This window comes from Aethalodelphis obliquidens, unplaced genomic scaffold, assembly GCF_003676395.1.
Source record: "Aethalodelphis obliquidens isolate GAN/ISIS:26980383/991018 unplaced genomic scaffold, ASM367639v1 scaffold30, whole genome shotgun sequence".
NCBI classification, from domain to species: domain Eukaryota; kingdom Metazoa; phylum Chordata; class Mammalia; order Artiodactyla; family Delphinidae; genus Aethalodelphis; species Aethalodelphis obliquidens.
Genome location: NW_020837974.1, coordinates 2948069 through 2965591, shown reverse-complemented (window position 1 = coordinate 2965591; position 17523 = coordinate 2948069). Strand labels below are relative to the sequence as shown.

Genomic DNA, 17523 nt, shown 5'->3' with positions numbered 1-17523 from the left:
ACGTGAGGACAGGGCGCTTTGCCTCCGTGGGCTCCTCCCCCAGAGCCCCAACTCCAGTCCAACCACGAGAGGACACTCTGACAAACCCCAGTGGAGTGGCATCCTGCAAGACGCCTGACCTGCCTTCTCGAGCTGCCACCATCATCAAAACCCGGGTACGTCTGAGAAACTGCCCGGCCAAGAGCAGCCCAAGGAGACGCGGGCCCTCAGTGTGACGTGGTGCTGGATGGGATCCTGGGACAGAAAAAGGCATCTGCAAAACGCTGAGGAAACCCGAGTAAAGCATGGCCTTCAGGTAATAACCATATGCCAATATTAGTTCACTGATTGTGACAAATGTCCCCCACAAAGGCAAGATGTTAATAAGAGGGGCAACTGAGCATGGAGTCCAGGGAGCCCTCTATCTCCACAATTATCCCGTAAACCAAAAAGTGTTCTAAATAAAACGTTTACCGAGGGGGGAAAAGGCCAGTTAATGGGTCGACAGGGCCAGGAGGAGAGGGGCAGGTGCGGGGCCTGCACTGGAGACCCGGGTGTCCTGCGCGAGGAGAGGTCAGGGCTGGTGTATGAGGACAGCAGCAGGCACGGGGCTCACCAGCTGCGTGCGGAAAGCCCGGATTTAAGCCACTGGGATTCTTCTGGGGTCGGAGCTCTGGAGGGCGGGCTGTCCCAGACGTGGCTCACGGGAACCTCTCGTGTTTGAGGACCTGCTGCCTTTGGGTGGAGTGAAAACAAGGGGCCGGGCCCTCCACGCGCTGCAAATAGCGGTCACCCAATGCCCTCACGGTGGACCCTGGGCCCCCTCCAGCGAGACTTGGGTTTGGCCCCCATCTGTGCTGGCCCTGCCCAAGGTCCCAGCAGGGGTACTTGCAGCTTTGAATGGTTTTTCTTAACCAAAGCTCCAAAATTACATAAGCTATAAACCCTGGGTCTATCCTGTAGAACTGTACATCCATAGAGTAATACAAAAAGGTAAATGTATGTATGTATCTCACGAAAGAAGTAATAGAAGTTCATTAAGAAAAATTTTCTTTGGAAAATAAAGAGTAGGAGAAAAACATGAAACAAAACAAGTACAGGTCAACAGTACAGTCGTTTTCTAAGCCATTCTCATGATTTTTCAAGTGCTTTGTGTAATTCTTTTCAAGTTTTTCAGAGACTCTGACCTATACGTCAGTGTTCGGCTGAATGAGTTACTGACGTGAGTTTGGCGGGATGAATCACGTCCGCTTGTCTACATTACAGCACCCTCAGATCATGGTCACCGTGTCGACAGAGACACGGTGTCAAAGCCCAGACACACAAATAATCTCACCCTCCACAGAGTGAGGCCTCTCGGGGGTGGGGGTGCTGCGGAACGGATCCCCACTCCAAGCCGCTCATCTGCTCCGGGCGGACGGGAAAACTCAGGGGCAAGCACCCCAGGGCTACGGAGCAGCCTCTCTTGTTTATTCACAGCCCAGATAATAGCAAGCTCTGCGAGGTTAAGTGAGATCCTTCTGCAGGATTCTGGACAAAAAATTATTAAAAGAATGAAAGGCATATAATTTGTAGTGACACTTTAGAATTTCAAGCCTGAGCTGGCAGAAATACCATTTTTAGAACAGACCGTAATCTTGAGAGAAGGCCACGAGGTCTTCCACGATTCTGTCGAGGCATTAAACGTACCTAAAACGAGCGAATCGAAACACAATTTTGAAAGGATGTTGTGACCCAGAGCTACTCAGGGAACCATGGGGGATAAGTCTGAGGTCACAGGAGGGCCGGGCCACTCCCCTAAGGATGGATGGGGTGAGAGACTCAGACTAGTCACACATCGTCACTGGACCAGGAGAAAGAGCAGAGGTGGACGGGTACTTTCTGCCTAAGACAAAAGCCCAAAGAGCACAGGCTAAAATAGTTGCACATCTTTCACTTGGGGAAGGCTGTCTCTGCCGTATCTGTCTTTAGAGGAGCAATAAAAGTCTGTGGGGTTAGACTTACAATGTACCAAGTTTTGCCTTAAGAGTTAAGAACAGAAGAGTTGAGCATTTAAGGAACTAAATGAACTTCTCTGCTAAGGACTACGGCCAGAGCGATGCCAAGAACAGGCTTTGAGACCTTCGGCTGTTCACATCTAAGGGACTGGGCCTCCTGAGCTGTTGGTAAGACACCAAATGTGCCCCAGGCATGGGTTCATGGGGCGACACAGTCCTGGGAAGAGTGTGGTCCCTGAACTGGAGAAGCCGTTTGCATCAGAGGAGACACTGGCCAGAGAGGTTGGACATGGGCACTGGACAAATGCAGAAGCGGAGGGCAACTCAGCCCGGGGCAGGAGACAAGCCTTGGTCGCAGGGAGCCCCACACGGTGGGCTGGGGACAGGTCCGACCTCGGCTGGCCGGCGACCCGGTGGAAGCAGCTGAGCCGGCCTCGGGGAAGACACGCGGCAGGGGCCACTCTGCTCTGCACCGGGTGTCCCCGCACGGGAAGCCGCGTCCGTCTGGGGGACGGGCTTGGGAAGGCAAGGACCCGCAGGGGCTGTGCGGCCCCTCGGCTGCCCTGCCCACCTCCTCATCTTGCCCAAGGGCAGGGAGCCAAGGGGACAGGACCCCAACCCCCCCTCCTCAGCCCCTCTCTGGGCCTACGACACAGCAACGCGACAGGGAACGACTGTGACACGTGCTGTCCTCCTGGATGGATTTTAAAATGGGAGCAAGTGCTTTTAACGTGAGGTTCAACGTGAAAAAACCCACAGAAACGTGAGCGAAGGCCGAAACCACTTCCTCACACTCCGAGGCTTTTAGCAAGTGCCCGTGTGAGACGTGTGTCGGAGACGGATGAAAACGATTTGAAGCGTCACGAACAAAGTCTCTTTGCCACTCCGGCAAGCAAAGCCGCGCAAAGCCCAGCGTCAGCTCTGGAGCAGCTAACAGCGAGGCAGGAGAGGGTGTCCCATGGTCACGGGGAGGGGCTGGCGGGCAGGCGGCAGGAGAGCCAGCAGAGCCGCACGGGGTCTCCTCACCTCCCCGAGGACGCCCGGGGGCGCAGGCGTCGGGGCCTCCCAGAACCTTCTCCAAAAGCCAGTCTTGGGCCAGCAGGTGACACAAGAAGCCCTGCTCGAGAAAGGTATCGGCGCCAGAACGTTCCACGCTCCAGGAAAGACAAACTGCCCTGGGCCGTCGCTACCTGAATCCCCAAACACCATCTCAGACTCAGCAAGCGCCCGGACCACGACCTTGCGGGGCGCTTCCCGTTCCCGCGCCCGGCTTCCTGGCCATCCTCGGCCCCCTCTTCCCGGAAATTCACTCACCAGTTCAGAATAAGGGCCCTTCCCACGCCGGGCCCTAGGCCCCTGCCCTCTGCCGCCGGGACGAGAGCTGCCCACACAGCACCGCCGGCCCAGCTCTGCGGGGCAAGCTGCCAGGCTCTGCGTCCACGCCGTGCTGCTCAGCGGCGCTGCACGGCCCTCTGCGGCTCGCCCCTCAGTCTGGCATCATTCTATCCTGTGTGAGTGTGTATGTGTGTGTGTGGAGAGACAGAAAGAGAGATCTCCTGCTGTTAAAGACCTGCTAAAGTGAAATATGCATGAAACTGGATGATGAAATGAAAATTAAAGATCAACAAATCCAAAATCACTAAGAGGACGAAGCCAGAGAGATGTTCGAACACCCGGGGGACATAGGGAGCTCAGCTAAGCACTCGGTCTAGCTTTGGGTTCCCTGTTGACTAAGGGAACAAAGCAACACTCTGGATGTGGGGTTTCAGAAGGAAGCTGCTATGTCGCCCGGCAGAACCAGCAGCCTCCTGACAGCCGCGCTGCCTGCTGTGTGGATTCTCCACGCGTCAGAGGCGGCGAAGGTGCATGGGACGCAGAAACGTCCTTCCAACCTGACAGTTCTCGCACACCTTTGGAAAAGACGAAGAAAGGTATTAACTTATGGAAGACAGTGTTTCTTTCCAAGTTAAGGAAAAATACACTGATTTCAAGTCTGAGGCTCGGGAACCTCATAATGATGACCAAGTCCCTCAGAGTCAGCTCGGAAACCTGTCCAGAGGCAGGACCTTGGGAGTTCACAGCAGAGCTACGAGCCTACAGGGTATTCATATAGTGAATTCTCCTGCATAAATTGTAGGGTATTGCTAAATGGAATTAAAAAAACAAAACAAAACAAACTTGCTTAGAAAGAAGAAACATCCCTACATATATTTTTAAAACCCTAAGAACCAGGAATGGGTGGAACGTATTACAGGATGAGAAACGGCTGTTTCAAATCAGTGTCGTGTTCATTTATATGAGTTTCAGATGGAAGTCAGAAGAGTGCTTGCCTTTGAAGGAGGAAGACTGGAAAGGGACACAGGGAACTTTCTGAAATGTTGAAAGTGTGTTGTATCTTGTTTAAGGTATGAGCTACGTGCTGTAGATATATTTGTCAAAACTCAATAAACACCAAGAATATCAACATTATACACAACAGTAAAATCCTCGTAGACGTCCCACTGAGATCAGATAAACAACGACTACGCCAACCACCTTTACTTTTTAAAATTATTCTGACCGACCCAGTAAGATATAAAAGCAAAAGGAGGGCTTCCCTGGTGGGGCAGTGGTTAAGAATCTGCCTGCCAATGTAGGGGACACGGGTTCGAGCCCTGGTCTGGGAAGATCCCACATGCCGTGAAGCAACAAAGCCCGTGCGCCACAACTACTGAGCCTGTGCTCTAGAGCCCGTGAGCCACAACTACTGAGCCCATGTGCCACAGGTACTGAAGCCCGCGCGGCTAGAGCCCGTGCTCCGCAACAAGAGAAGCCACCGCAATGAGAAGCCCTCAGACTGCAACGAAAAGTAGCCCCCGCTTGCTGCAACTAGAGAAAGCCCACGCACAGCAACGAAGACCCAACGCAGCCAAAAAAAGTACATAAATAAGAGGATTAACATAAATTATTAAAAAAAAAAGCAAACAAAACAGTTTTACTATTTGGAGAAGATATGATTGTCTACCTTGAAAACTAAAAGGATCAACTGAAAACTATTTATAATAATAATAAACAAATACCTAAACATCAATAGCTTTCCTTTGTTTCAACAATGAATAACTCTTTAGAAGATGAAATGGAAAGAAAATCCTATTTATAGTAGCAATAAGACAAAATCTTAGGGCAACTGTAACAAATAAAGTATAGAACCTATGGGTATAAACCTGCAAACTTCACTAAGCAATATAAAAAAATAGCTGAAGAAACGGAGGAGCATATTATTTTTCTGGATGGGAAGACAGAATCACCAAGAAGTCAGTTCTCATAAAACTTATCATAGGTTTAACATGATTAAAAAGTCAATGTGATGATTTCAAAATCTGACAAAATAATTCCAATTTTTTTCTGGAAGACGAAACAGGTGACCAGAACTGACAAAAATTCTGAAAAGATGAGGGGAATGCCTTATCAGTTATTAAAACGTATTTGGGGACTAAAGCCATCAAACTATTATAGAACTGGCAGATAATCAGGTGATGAATCAATGGGTCCAGACAAACGCCACAGACTTTGACATAAACAGGTCCCCTTAATATACGAGAAAGGCACTTCATAAATAAATGGATTATTTGATAAGTCATGCTGAAAAAAGTGGGGTCATTTGGAAGAAATAAAAGGTCACATGTCAGATTACTTACATCTAAATTCCAGATGAATTAAAGAGTTAAACGTATTAAACCTTAAAGCTTTACAAACAAGATGAAAACTTATAAAAATATATGTTATGGGGCTTCCCTGGTGGCGCAGTGGTTGAGAGTCCGCCTGCCGATGCAGGGGACACGGGTTCGTGCCCCGGTCCGGGAAGATCCCACATGCCGCGGAGCGGCTGGGCCCGTGAGCCATGGCCGCTGAGCCTGCGCGTCCGGAGCCTGTGCTCCGCAACGGGAGAGACCACAACGGTGAGAGGCCCTTGTACTGAAAACAAAAAAAAAAAAAAAAATATATATATATATATATATATATATATATATATGTTATACTTGATAGTGTTGAAATATCCAAACATAAAAGTGATGAAAGAAGTCATAAAGGAAAACATCAATAGATTTACTACATAATATGTCAAAAAGTAAGACACAAAAATTAAGGGTAAAAAAACAAATTGAAAACATTCTTGTCACAAATGACAGGAAAAACCCTAAGGCCTTGATAGACAAATAGGGGAAAGGAAACTGACAGATCGTAGCAGGGGAAGCACGAAAAGCAGCCAACTTGGAAAAATGCGTTCAGCACGACCAGAAATCAAAGAATGAAAGTAAAGTAACTACAAGCCCTGAGCTCAACGCTCAGAGCCATAGATCTTCTCAGTGAAAACACGGGGAAGTATCTTCGCAAACTCGGAGTAGGAAAAAATTATGAAAGAGTTTCCTTCCAGACATTTTGCTTAGTTTTGGTACCCTGCCTGTGCTGATGCTCTAAGGGCCTACTTTGCCTGCCCTGCACGTGGGGGCAGGAGTCTGGGGACAGCACTTCCCGGAGAGGACAGTTCCCAGAGGAGGTGCTACGAAGGAGCCGGCGGAAGACGGAAGGGCAGGACAGGGGAGCTGAGCAAGGGCGCGGCGGCGCTGGGTGCGCTCAGGGAGCTTCGAGCAGAGCCCTGACGCTGAAGCTGAAAAGCACAGCAACGAGTGGCTGGAGATAAATCTGGAGAGGCAGGCGGGGGTCAGGTGATCAGTGGCGCTATTTATGTGCTAATAAGCCTGGAATCTACTCTCTAAGCAATAAGGGTTTCTATACAAGAAGGAACTAGGGCTGGCGATCTGGTTAGAAGGCGGCCTGGGACTAAGTCTCCAGGCTGCTAGAAGCACAAGCACACTTGGGGGAACCCGAGGCTCCCTGCCCAGCCCGGATGCGACGCCTGCTCTGGGGGCCTCTGCAGCGCTTCAAGACACGCAGAGAACGTGGGGACTCCTGGGCGGAGAGGGGAGGCCAGATGGGTGGGGTTGTATGGTGGGCCAGAGCCAGTCAGGGACAGGGCTGCTGAAATGCGGAGGGGCAGTGGATGAGACAAGACGCTTACGAGGTAAAACCAACCCAAAGGGACGTACTGACGCCTTTGAGGGGGGCGGGGAGTGGTGAGGGGACAGGAATGACGTCTCTGTTTCTAACCTGGAGGGTGATGAGGTCTCCTTTGACAGTTTGCGTTTGGTGAACCTGGGGACGTCTAGGTGGGGACGTCTGCATGAATCTGAGGTCTGGGCTGGAAGTACATGACGGGGAGCTGCAGCCCGTGGTGGGAGGTGACCCTCGGGGAAGGGATCACTGGGGGAAACGTGGGGAGAGAAGACCAGCGTCCTGAGCAAGGAAGACCAAGGGACACCAACACTGTAAGGGCAGGACTGGAAATGAAGTCAGATGAGTCAGAGAAAATGGTCCAAGAGACAAAAGACTGAGACGTGAGAATGAGGAGGGAGATGGAAGTCAAGCCCAGGGAGCAGAGTTGTAAGTGGAGGGGTGAAGAGAGCATGGGATGCAGAGACGTCGGGGAGGAGGGGACCGAAAAGTACTCGCTGGGTCTGTGCTGTGGAAATGATGCCACGGCTTGGGCAGAGGGGAGCAGACGGCATGAGGGGGTGGAGATGATTCTCCTCTGAGGCAGAAGGAGCCAGGAGACAGGGGGAGCTTGAAGACGGAGGGCCGAGGGATTCAGTGATGGAGCCGAGTCCTGGAGGACGCGGCCGCAGAGGGACGGAGCACACGGCGGGCGGGTTGCTCTCCACACATGTGGGATCGTAGGGATTATTTGTATTCTTTGTGCTGTAAGTAATTTCTAAATTTTTTATTAATGAGCATATGTAACTTTAATAACAAATTACAAAGGTATTTTTAATATTTTAATCAAATTTAAATATTATAAGGTATAAAGCTATGAACACTCATATCTGTTAAAAACTAACAGGAGAACTAAACAAGATGAAATATTCTGAAATTTTCATGTAAGTATGCTTGTTACCTGCAATGACTTAACAGGAGTCACGTGCTAAGATTTAAATAAATTAATGCGGAAAAGACTTACTTTTTCTAAGTGGTCAAAGACCAAGCTTATTCTATTTTAGCAGCAAAATGCCTTAGTTAAACTCATGAAAACAGGGAAGGGCTCGGTTTGGGAATTAGTCTGAGATACAGCGATGGCCTTCCCCGAACGTCAGGTATCACGGAAGCTTGTGGCACGTGCTGCCTTAGATGAGTCTGTGCGTTCCTAACACTATAGGATGCCAATGCACTCGTGTTAAAGGATACATTTTTAAAAAGGGAAAATCACGGTTCTCATCCAAATATAAAATGAGCGTGTGTCAAAGACTTTAATTGTCATTAATTAATGAGGGAACCAGTAAGATGTTACAATGTATCAAAAGAGAATGTGAACCACACACACACACATACCGCCAGTGAGGAATGCTAAAATGAATTACAAATAGATGCAAAACTGACCAATAGCTACAGAGCAGTAACTAAGTACTGCAGTAACCGCTTATAACCAGGACACGATTCATTTGCATTTCTATGGACAAGAATGATTTGCAGCACTACAAGTTTTCTATCATCTAGAGTTGTAAAAACAGCTCAAAAACGGTGAAAAGTGCAGGCCCCCGAAGCATCAGGGAACCCTGAAGGCTGCTCGACGAGACACCCAGTGACCTGCTTTTGGGTCCACTTCAGAGTCCATCACAAGTTTTTTCTGGCAATCTCCCCCTTGTGATCATAATAATCTTAAAGAAAGATTATTCTTAATTAAACTCAACAAATATTTTAGAGAATGGGCCAAATCCTTTTGCTATGCAACAGAGTTTTCAGCCTGTTTACAGGGTCCCTGCTATGGAGACATCAAGAATCCCTGCTCTCTCTTAACACAGGGGTGCCCCGAGGCAGTCCCTTGGGGCACTGACCCCTGCTCTCAGCCCAGCAGGCTTGGACCTCAGGCCAGGCCTTGGGACAGTGCTGCGCTCTCCAGCCCCTGGCCTCCCACAGAGACGCCTGGGCCCAGAGAACTACCGGCTCCACAGACAGGAACTGCAGGACACCTGCAGGGGCCCGTACGCTCCATAAAGGGCTTCAGCTCCAGTCCAGGGCACAGACACTCGGCACAGCTCCGGAGTTCTGCTCCATAAAAGCTCTAAAGAAGCCCTTTCTTAACGGCTGGCATGTTGTGGGGCAGGTGTTACAAAGCGCCTGCCTCCGCCACTGAAGCCCTCCAGTTTGGTCCCTGCAGGATCCAGGGTTTCCAGGAGAACGGCGTCCTACTCAGCCTGCCAGGAGGCGCTGGCGGCAGCGGGTACCCTGAGCCGCCGGACGAGTGGGCTGTTGGGCGGAGCTATTTAGAACCGTCCACTTGCACACCACTGAGTGCAGGCCAAACACCATCTCCACGTTAGTGTCCTTGCAGCGAAGCTGTTTTTTCTGACCATAATCAGCCAGCATGTTCAGCTGCTTCATCAGTGCGGCTAATCCACTGAGAGCAGCGCAAAGTGATTCAGACGAGGCCGCAGACGTGTTTTATACAATTGAAATCAGTACCGACCCGGAGACACCCATGCTACCCACTTTAGATCCTTTGTGTAATAATCATACTGGGTGCGATCATAACAACAGTGGAGGGTACTCCGGATCCTTCTACACTACTCTTCCTCTGAAGCAAAAGCATCTGGGTGTCAGCCAGCTCCAGGGGGGTCCAGTAGGACAGCCAGAGGCTGAGGAGGGACTAACGACGCCCTCGGTCACCTTCTCAGCATCCTGGCCTGGTTCCCCGCATTGGCGTCCCCTTGAAAGCCGGCTGGTTTTAAACGCCTCGAGACACGCTCTGGGACCTTTGCTGACGCTGCCCCTTGTCGTCTGCTGGCCCCGGTCTCCTGGCATGCCTGCCCCTCTGAGGGCGCTGTCCCCTCCCAGCTGGGGCCTCCACACGCCGTCCCCCTACTGAACTCGGGACGTACCTCAGCGGGAGCGCCGTACGTGGCAGGATGTGTTGACGTGTCTGACCAGGTCTCTGCTGTCGGTGGGTTGAGACTGACCATTTCAGCTCTGCGGCCCAGCACCCAGCAGAGTGCCTGGTGCAGAGCAGATGCCCAATCAGGACTTGGTGCTGAATGGACGGACGGATGGATGGATGGATGGAATAAATGACTGCACGTAAGACCTGCTTCTTATTTAGGCAGGCTGTCTGACAAAGAACCGGCCGATCATGCAAGTTGTTAAGAAAATAGTTGGTGCGGCATTTTGAAACAATGCCTTATTTTACGTAACCGGGCTGCCATAGAGCACTTCCCTTTTGGCAGACGGTCTGCGACTATAACTTGAGTCCACCACTGGGGACTCTGCCAGGGACTGACCCAGTTCATCTGGTGAGCGCCTCTGAAGGGCACAAAGACAGACGAGCAAAACACAGTCCTGATCTCAATCAAGGAGGTGACACCCAGCGGGGGTCGCCTCTGCCAGGGCTCTGATGGGGAGCCTGCTTCTGACACTTCTCTCCGTGCAGATCCCTGTCGGGTCCCGTTTTGCTCACAGGCCACGCGGCCCAGACATCCTCGGGAAAACCTTAACCGCCCAGAAAGGTATGTCAATAAATACTGCCAATCCCTCCCCTCTTTGATCAGAGCTGTTGAACTAAAACTAAGATGGGTGTTGGCTGATTTCCATTCACACCCTACGCTCTCCTTGAGGAAAGAGACCAGATCAGGCAACGCAGAGGACCGCGGAGAGGGAGCGAGGGCCTGGGCCCCGGCACCTCAGTCTAGGATGTGCTTGGAACCGGAGCCATTGTAGTCAAGGGTGAACATTTAGAAAGGCAGGACATGGAAGCAGCATACTGAAGGGGTTGGGGGAGCCCAATTCAAATAAAGGCAGGTCCACAGAGCGGCTTCCCTTAATCCCCGCAGAGACTGACACCCAAGTGCCATCCTGGGTCCACTTTCACCACAGTCGCCGCTAAAGCACGAGAGGGAGGGGTCTGCCCCCTAAGGCTTCTCTGCAGTGGCCTGGCCACCCGGAAGAGCACAGGCTCCAGAGGCTGACGGCTGGGCGGAGTCCCCTCCTCGCCTATCACCACCTGCGACCTTGGGCCAGGGCTTTACACTCGCACGTCACTGAGTGACAGGGCCTGCTGCGGTCTGAGCATGCAAAGATCAGAAGGGGATCCATCGTGTGAAAGGAGGTGGAAGAACCAAAGGTAATTAGGGGAAACCCGTGAGTTCAGTCAACAGCCAGTGGGAGAGTGTACAGGGCGAGCGAGCTTGGGAAGAGCTGTGGCAGAACCGTAGGCTGTCCTGCCTGAGGGAGTGGGCGGTGCCCAGTGCCTGTGGGGTCTCAGCAGGACAGCCCCCTTTGGCTGGGGGGACACCATCACTCCCAGCTGTCCTGAAACTGAGACCCACTTATAATAACGTCACGATGAGACCGGCTGCCAGCCCAGGGAAGCTGACCATCACAAGAGCCCAGTGACCTATGGTCTGGCCAGCTCCTCCCTGGGGGAGGCCCCAGGAAGGAGCCTGGAGTAACAGTGGGATGACAATGGCAGGAAGCCAGCTTCGGCAGGAAGCGGTTCAACGGAGCTCGTGTGTGGAGCCTCCAGGCAAGGGGCCGGGACAGGGGGAGCCTGGCCCTTAGGGAGACATCGTGAAACACGGTGGGTGGCACAGAGCAAAAAGCAGTGGCCTGGGAGGCTGCCCGGGGGCCGAGGCGGGGTGGGTTCTGCTCCAGGCCCTGCTGAATTCGTACGGGGGAGGGAGGATATAGTCCAGTTATATTTTAGGAAGGTTGATGTTTCGGCCTGTGTGAGAACGGTTTGGAAGAGGTTGTGGCACTTGTCCTGGTGAGAGGGAACTGTGCCCTGGAGAGACAGAGAGAGGAGCGCAGGTTCCTGCTACGGCCTAGAACACAGACGGGCAGGGCTGCTGATGCATTGGGGTGGGAGTGGGGTCGGGAGAGGGAAAAAGAAACCCAGGACTATTCCTGGGCTTCTGGCTTGCGTGATACAGGAGTCACCAAGGGGGCACACACTGAGATTAGAATGGCTGCAGTGATGCGGCGGGAACAGTTAGGGTTAAAATGTCCAAAGACAGAGTTTGAAGAGCCTCAGTTGGAGGCATCTGTGAGACACCAGGTTAGAGATGCCAAGTGCTTATGCGGGTCCCATCTGTGGTCCCGGAGGCCAGAGATGAGGAAAAGACGCCACTGGAAATCACAGGGATGCACGAGATGTCCTAGAAGAGGTTCTGGGAGAGCGGAGAGGAGAGGCCAGCAGGAGAGAGGAGGGGAGGTGGCCAGTGGGGCTGGAGGGGAGTCCAATGAAGGAGGAGACTGTCTGGTGAAGGATGGTGGTGACCGCTGCTGAGAGGCCGAGGAAGGTGAGGAAGGAGACGGCCCACTGAGCCCTTAGCATGACGTCCGCGCCCAAACCACCAACACAGGTTAACTCTCATTGTTGCTGACCCTCAGACCAGCCCCAGGTGGAGGCACTGTTCACGCATTTCCAAGTTCGTCCCATGCTGAACTGGGTAGCCTTGCTCAGGGCGGCCCCATGGGCACAGCCATCTGGGGCCTCGGCCCAAACCCAGGCTCCCCCTGGAGGCCCTCCAGCCACTCCGCCCGCTGCCCGCCTAGGCTCCCATGCTGCCCTTTAATTTTCCCGAAGCCCGAGCTGTGGTTTTCATTGGAAACTCCGTAAAGCATCGTAACGTTTCACTAGCTGTTCTGGGACTGGGCCAGAAGTAAAGGTTAAGGACGTTAAGAGCACAGGGAGAAATCTGATTATTTTCCATGGCGACAGTGTTGCTTCGTGACTTACTGTTTTCAGACAGCTCCACGACGTAGTAGAGAACAGGGCTGTTTCCATCAAAGGGTCGGACCCAGGAGAGCATCACGGTATGGCTGTGGGAAGAATTCAGGCTGGCCAGGAGGTTCTGGGGTGAATGAGGCAGTTCACTTGGATACAAAAGAACAAAAAAAAGAAAAGAAAAGAAAACGCAAGTCAGAATTGCAGGTCAGCCTCCTCGTTCTTATGTTGCCTGGTCCTTGTGTGCAATGTTTTGAAAATGGGGAACATCAAACACGCCCCGAACACAAATGCTAACTACTCCCTGCCCCCGGAAAACCCTTCAGCATTCACAATGTTTTATTTTCCAAACGTAATTTGATTTAATCCCTCTGGTAGGGATTAAACAACTAATGACTCTCACTTAAATCGAGTGGGGAGCGCCGATTTTATACAGTAGACTATTTAATAGAGAAAACTTGGTCAACAGTTTGTTTTTACAGCTAGAGGCTGTTAGTGGGAAGGCAGCAAGCCATAGACTAGGAAAAGGCCTGGGAAATATAATTTACTGTGGAAGTTTCCGACACCAGCCATCTGGAGTTACCAGCCAAAACGCCCATATGTATTCTTGGACAACGGAGCAGCCTCATTACTGAGCTTGCGAGGTTATATTGTTGTTCTGTCTTCTGTTGGATAATGGAGATTTGGGGAAAGCACTGGAAGGGAAATGTGGTAAAAACACTAACTGGAACCCCATGGAAATAGAAAACAATGCATCAGCAAGGCTATAAAATGGAAACACAAAGCAAATAAATTCTGGAGAGAAGTTACTAACACAAAGGGTCTTCACTGGGATTTACTGGTGACGAAGCGTCAAAATCCAGCTGCGTGGTTTCTACCACTGACGGGTCAGCAACCTTGCAATCGTGAGCTGCCCAGCCCATATTTAACCTTTACATCTCACGCTCCGGGAGCAGGACCCTGCTCTGTGGCCATTGAGAATGACTTCTTCTCCTACAAGGAGTGCTGGGAAAGGGGAGGCCGGGTATCACCCGCTTCACCCACTAACGGCTTCTGGTCTCCCTTAGACATCAATTATTGCTAACCCACATAGGTCAGCACAAAAAGCCATAATTATCCTTGATATTTTTAATTTAAAAAATGTACTCATTTCACTTTGAAATTTATTAAGCTGTTATGTGCTTGCAGCTACCTAAGAAACACAGCTCTCTCTAACCCACCACACCATTTATAAACAAACCAATATTTCTAACATAGACTGTGACTTTATTTATTTAACATCTTTATTGGAGTATAATTGGTTTGCAGTGTTGTGTTAGTTGCTGCTGTATAACAGTGAATCAGCTATATGTATACATATATCCCCATATCCCCTCCCTCTTGCATCTCCCTCCCACCCTCCCTATCCCACCCCTCTAGGTGGTCACAAAGCACTGAGCTGATCTCCCTGTGCTATGCAGCTGCTTCCCACTAGCTATCTATTTTACATTTGGTAGTGTATATACGTCCATGCCACTCTCTGGCTTCGTCCCAGCTTACCCTTCCCCCTCCCCGTGTCCTCAAGTCCATTCTCTACGTCTGCATCTTTATTCCTGTCCTGCCCCTAGGTTCTTCAGAACCATTTTTCTTTTTTTAGATTCCATATATATGTGTTAGCATACGGTATTTGTTTCTCTCTTTCTGACTTACTTCACCCTGTATGACAGACTCTAGGTCCATCCACCTCACTACAAACAACTAAATTTCGTTTCTTTTTACGGCTGAGTAATATTCCATTGTATATATGTGCCACATCTTCTTTATCCATTCATCTGTCGATGGACACTTAGGTTGCTTCCATGTCCTGGCTACTGTAAATAATGTTGCAATGAACACTGTGGTACATGACTCTTTTTGAATTATGGTTTTCTCTGGGTATATGCCCAGTAGTGGGATTCCTGGGTCATATGGTAGTTCTATTTTTAGTGTTTTAAGGAACCTCCATACTGTTCTCCATAGTGGCTGTATCAATTTACATTCCCACCAACAGGGCAAGAGGGTTCCCTTTTCTCCACACCCTCTCCAGCATTTATCGTCTGTAGATTTTTTGATGATGGCCATTCTGACTGGTGTGCGGTGATACCTTGCTGTAGGTTTGATTTGCATTTCTCTAATGATTAGTGATGTTGAGCATCCTTTCATGTGTTTGTTGACAATCTGTATGTCTTCTTTGGAGAAATGTCTATTTAGGGCTTCTGCCCATTTTTGGATTGGGTTGTTCGTTTTTTCGATATTGAGCTGCACGAGCTGCTTGTATATTTTGGAGATTAATCCTTTGTCACTTGCCTCATTTGCAAATATTTTCTCCCATTCAGAGGGTTGTCCTTTCGTCTTGTTTATGGTTTCCTTTGCTGTGCGAAAGATTTTAACTTTCATTAGGTCCCATTTGTTTATTTCTGTTTTTATTTCCATTTCTCTAGGAGGTGGGTCAAAAAGGATCTTGCTGTGATTTATGTCACAGAGTCTTCTGCCTATGTTTTCCTCTAAGAGTTTTATAGTGTCTGGCCTTACATTTAGGTCTTTAATCCATTTTGAGATTTATTTTTGAGTATCATGTTAGGGAGTGTTCTAATTTCATTCTTTTACATGTAGCTGTCCAGTTTTCCCAGCACCACTTATTGAAGAGGGTGTCTTTTCCCAATTGTATATTCCTGCCTCCTTTATCAAAGATAAGGTGACCATATGTGCATGGGTTTATCTCTGGGCTTTCTATCCTGTTCCATGGATCTATATGTCTGTTTTTGTGCCAGTACCATACTGTCTTGATTACTGTAGCTTTGTAGTATAGTCTGAAGTCAGGGAGCCTGATTCCTCCAGCTCCATTTTTCGTTCTCAAGATTGCTTTGGCTATTCGGGGTCTTTTGTGTTTCCACACAACTTGTGAAATTGTTTGTTCTAGTTCTGTGTAAAATGCCATTGGTAGTTTGATAGGGATTGCATTGAATCTGTAGATTGCTTTGGGTAGTATAGTTATTTTCACAGTGTTGATTCTTTCAATCCAAGACACTGATATATCTCTCCACCTGTTTGTATCATCTTTAATTTCTTTCATCAGTGTCATAAAGTTTTCTGCATACAGGTCTTTTGTCTCCTTAGGTAGGTTTATTGCTAGGTATTTTATTCTTTTAGTTGCAATGGTAAATGGGAGTGTTTCCTTAATTCCTCTTTCAGATTTTTCATCATTAGTGCGTAGGAATGCAAGAGATTTCTGTGCATTAATTTTGTATCCTGCTACTTTACCAAATTCATTGATTAGACCTAGTAGTTTTCTGGTGGCATCTTTAGGATTCTCTATGTATAGTATCGTGTCAACTGCAGACAGTGACAGTTTTACCTCTTCTTTTCCGATTTGTATTCCTTTTATTTGTTTTTCTTCTCTGATTGCTGTGGCTAAAACTTTCCAAACTATGTTGAATGATATGGTGAGAGTGGGCAACCTTGTCTTGTTCCTGATCTTAGTGGAAATGGTTTCAGTTTTTCACAATTGAGAACGATGTTGGCTGTGGGTTTGTCATATATGGCCTTTATTATGTTGAAGTAAGTTCCCTCTATGCCTACTTTCCGCAGGGTTTTTATCGTAAAAGGGTGTTGAATTTTGTCGAAAGCTTTTTCTGCATCTATTGAGATGATCACATGGTTTTTATCCTTCAGTTTGTTGATATGGTTTATCACATTGATTGATTTGCATATATTGAAGAATCCTTGCATTCCTGGGATAAACCCCACTTGATCGTGGTGTATGATCCTTTTAATGTGCTGTTGGATTGTTTGCTAGTATTTTGTTGAGGATTTTTGCATCTATGTTCAGCAGTGATATTGGCCTGTAGTTTTCTTTCTTTGTGACTCTTTGTCTGGTTTTGGTATCAGGGTGATGGTGGCCTCGTAGAAGAGTTTGGGAGTGTTCCTCCCTCTGCTATATTTTGGAAGAGTTTGAGAAGGATAGGTGTTAGCTCTCCTCTAAATGTTTGATAGAATTCGCCTGTGAATCCATCTGGTCCTGGGCTTTTGTTTGTTGGAAGATTTTTAATCACAGTTTCAATTTCAGCACTTGTGATTGGTCTGTTCATATTTTCTATTTCTTCCTGGTTCAGTCTCGGAAGGTTGTGCTTTTCTAAGAATTTGTCCATTTTTTTCAGGTAGTCCATTTTATTGGGATATAGTTGCTTGTAGTAATCTCTCCTTTGTATTTCTTCAGTGTCAGTTGTTACTTCTCCTTTTTCATTTCTAATTCTGTTGATTTGAGTCTTCTCCCTGTTTTTCTTGATGAACTGGCTAAAGGTTTATCAATTTTGTTTACCTTCTCAAAGAACCAGCTTTTAGTTTTATTGATCTTTGCTATAGTTTCCTTCATTTCTTTTTCATTTATTTCTGATCTGATCTTTATGATTTCTTTCCTTCTGCTAACTTTGGGTTTTGTTTTTGTTATTCTTTCTCTAATGGTTTTAGATGTAAGGTTAGGTTGTTTATTTGAGATGTTTCTTGTTTCTTGAGGTAGGATTGGATTGCTATAAACTTCCCTCTTAGAACTGCTTTTGCTGCATCCCATAGGTTTTGGGCCACTGTGTTTTCATTGTCATTTGTCTCTAGGTATTTTTTGATTTCCTCTTTGATTTCTTCAGTGATCTCTTGGTTATTTAGTAGCGTACTGTTTAGCCTCCATGTGTTTGTATTTTTTACAGATCTTTTCCTGTAATTGAT

At 48.6% G+C, this 17523-nt stretch overlaps 1 protein-coding gene across 2 annotated transcripts in view; it reads right to left on the bottom strand.

Moving 5' to 3' along the window:
- SDK1 (sidekick cell adhesion molecule 1) overlaps window positions 1–17523 on the bottom strand; it is a 540366-nt gene that overhangs the window by 189193 nt on the left and 333650 nt on the right. For both annotated transcript variants that reach the window (XM_027125645.1, XM_027125644.1), the window contains one exon: window positions 12799–12935. In XM_027125645.1, the coding sequence (XP_026981446.1) occupies window positions 12799–12935 (137 nt within the window). The remainder of the gene's footprint in view (window positions 1–12798; window positions 12936–17523) is intronic.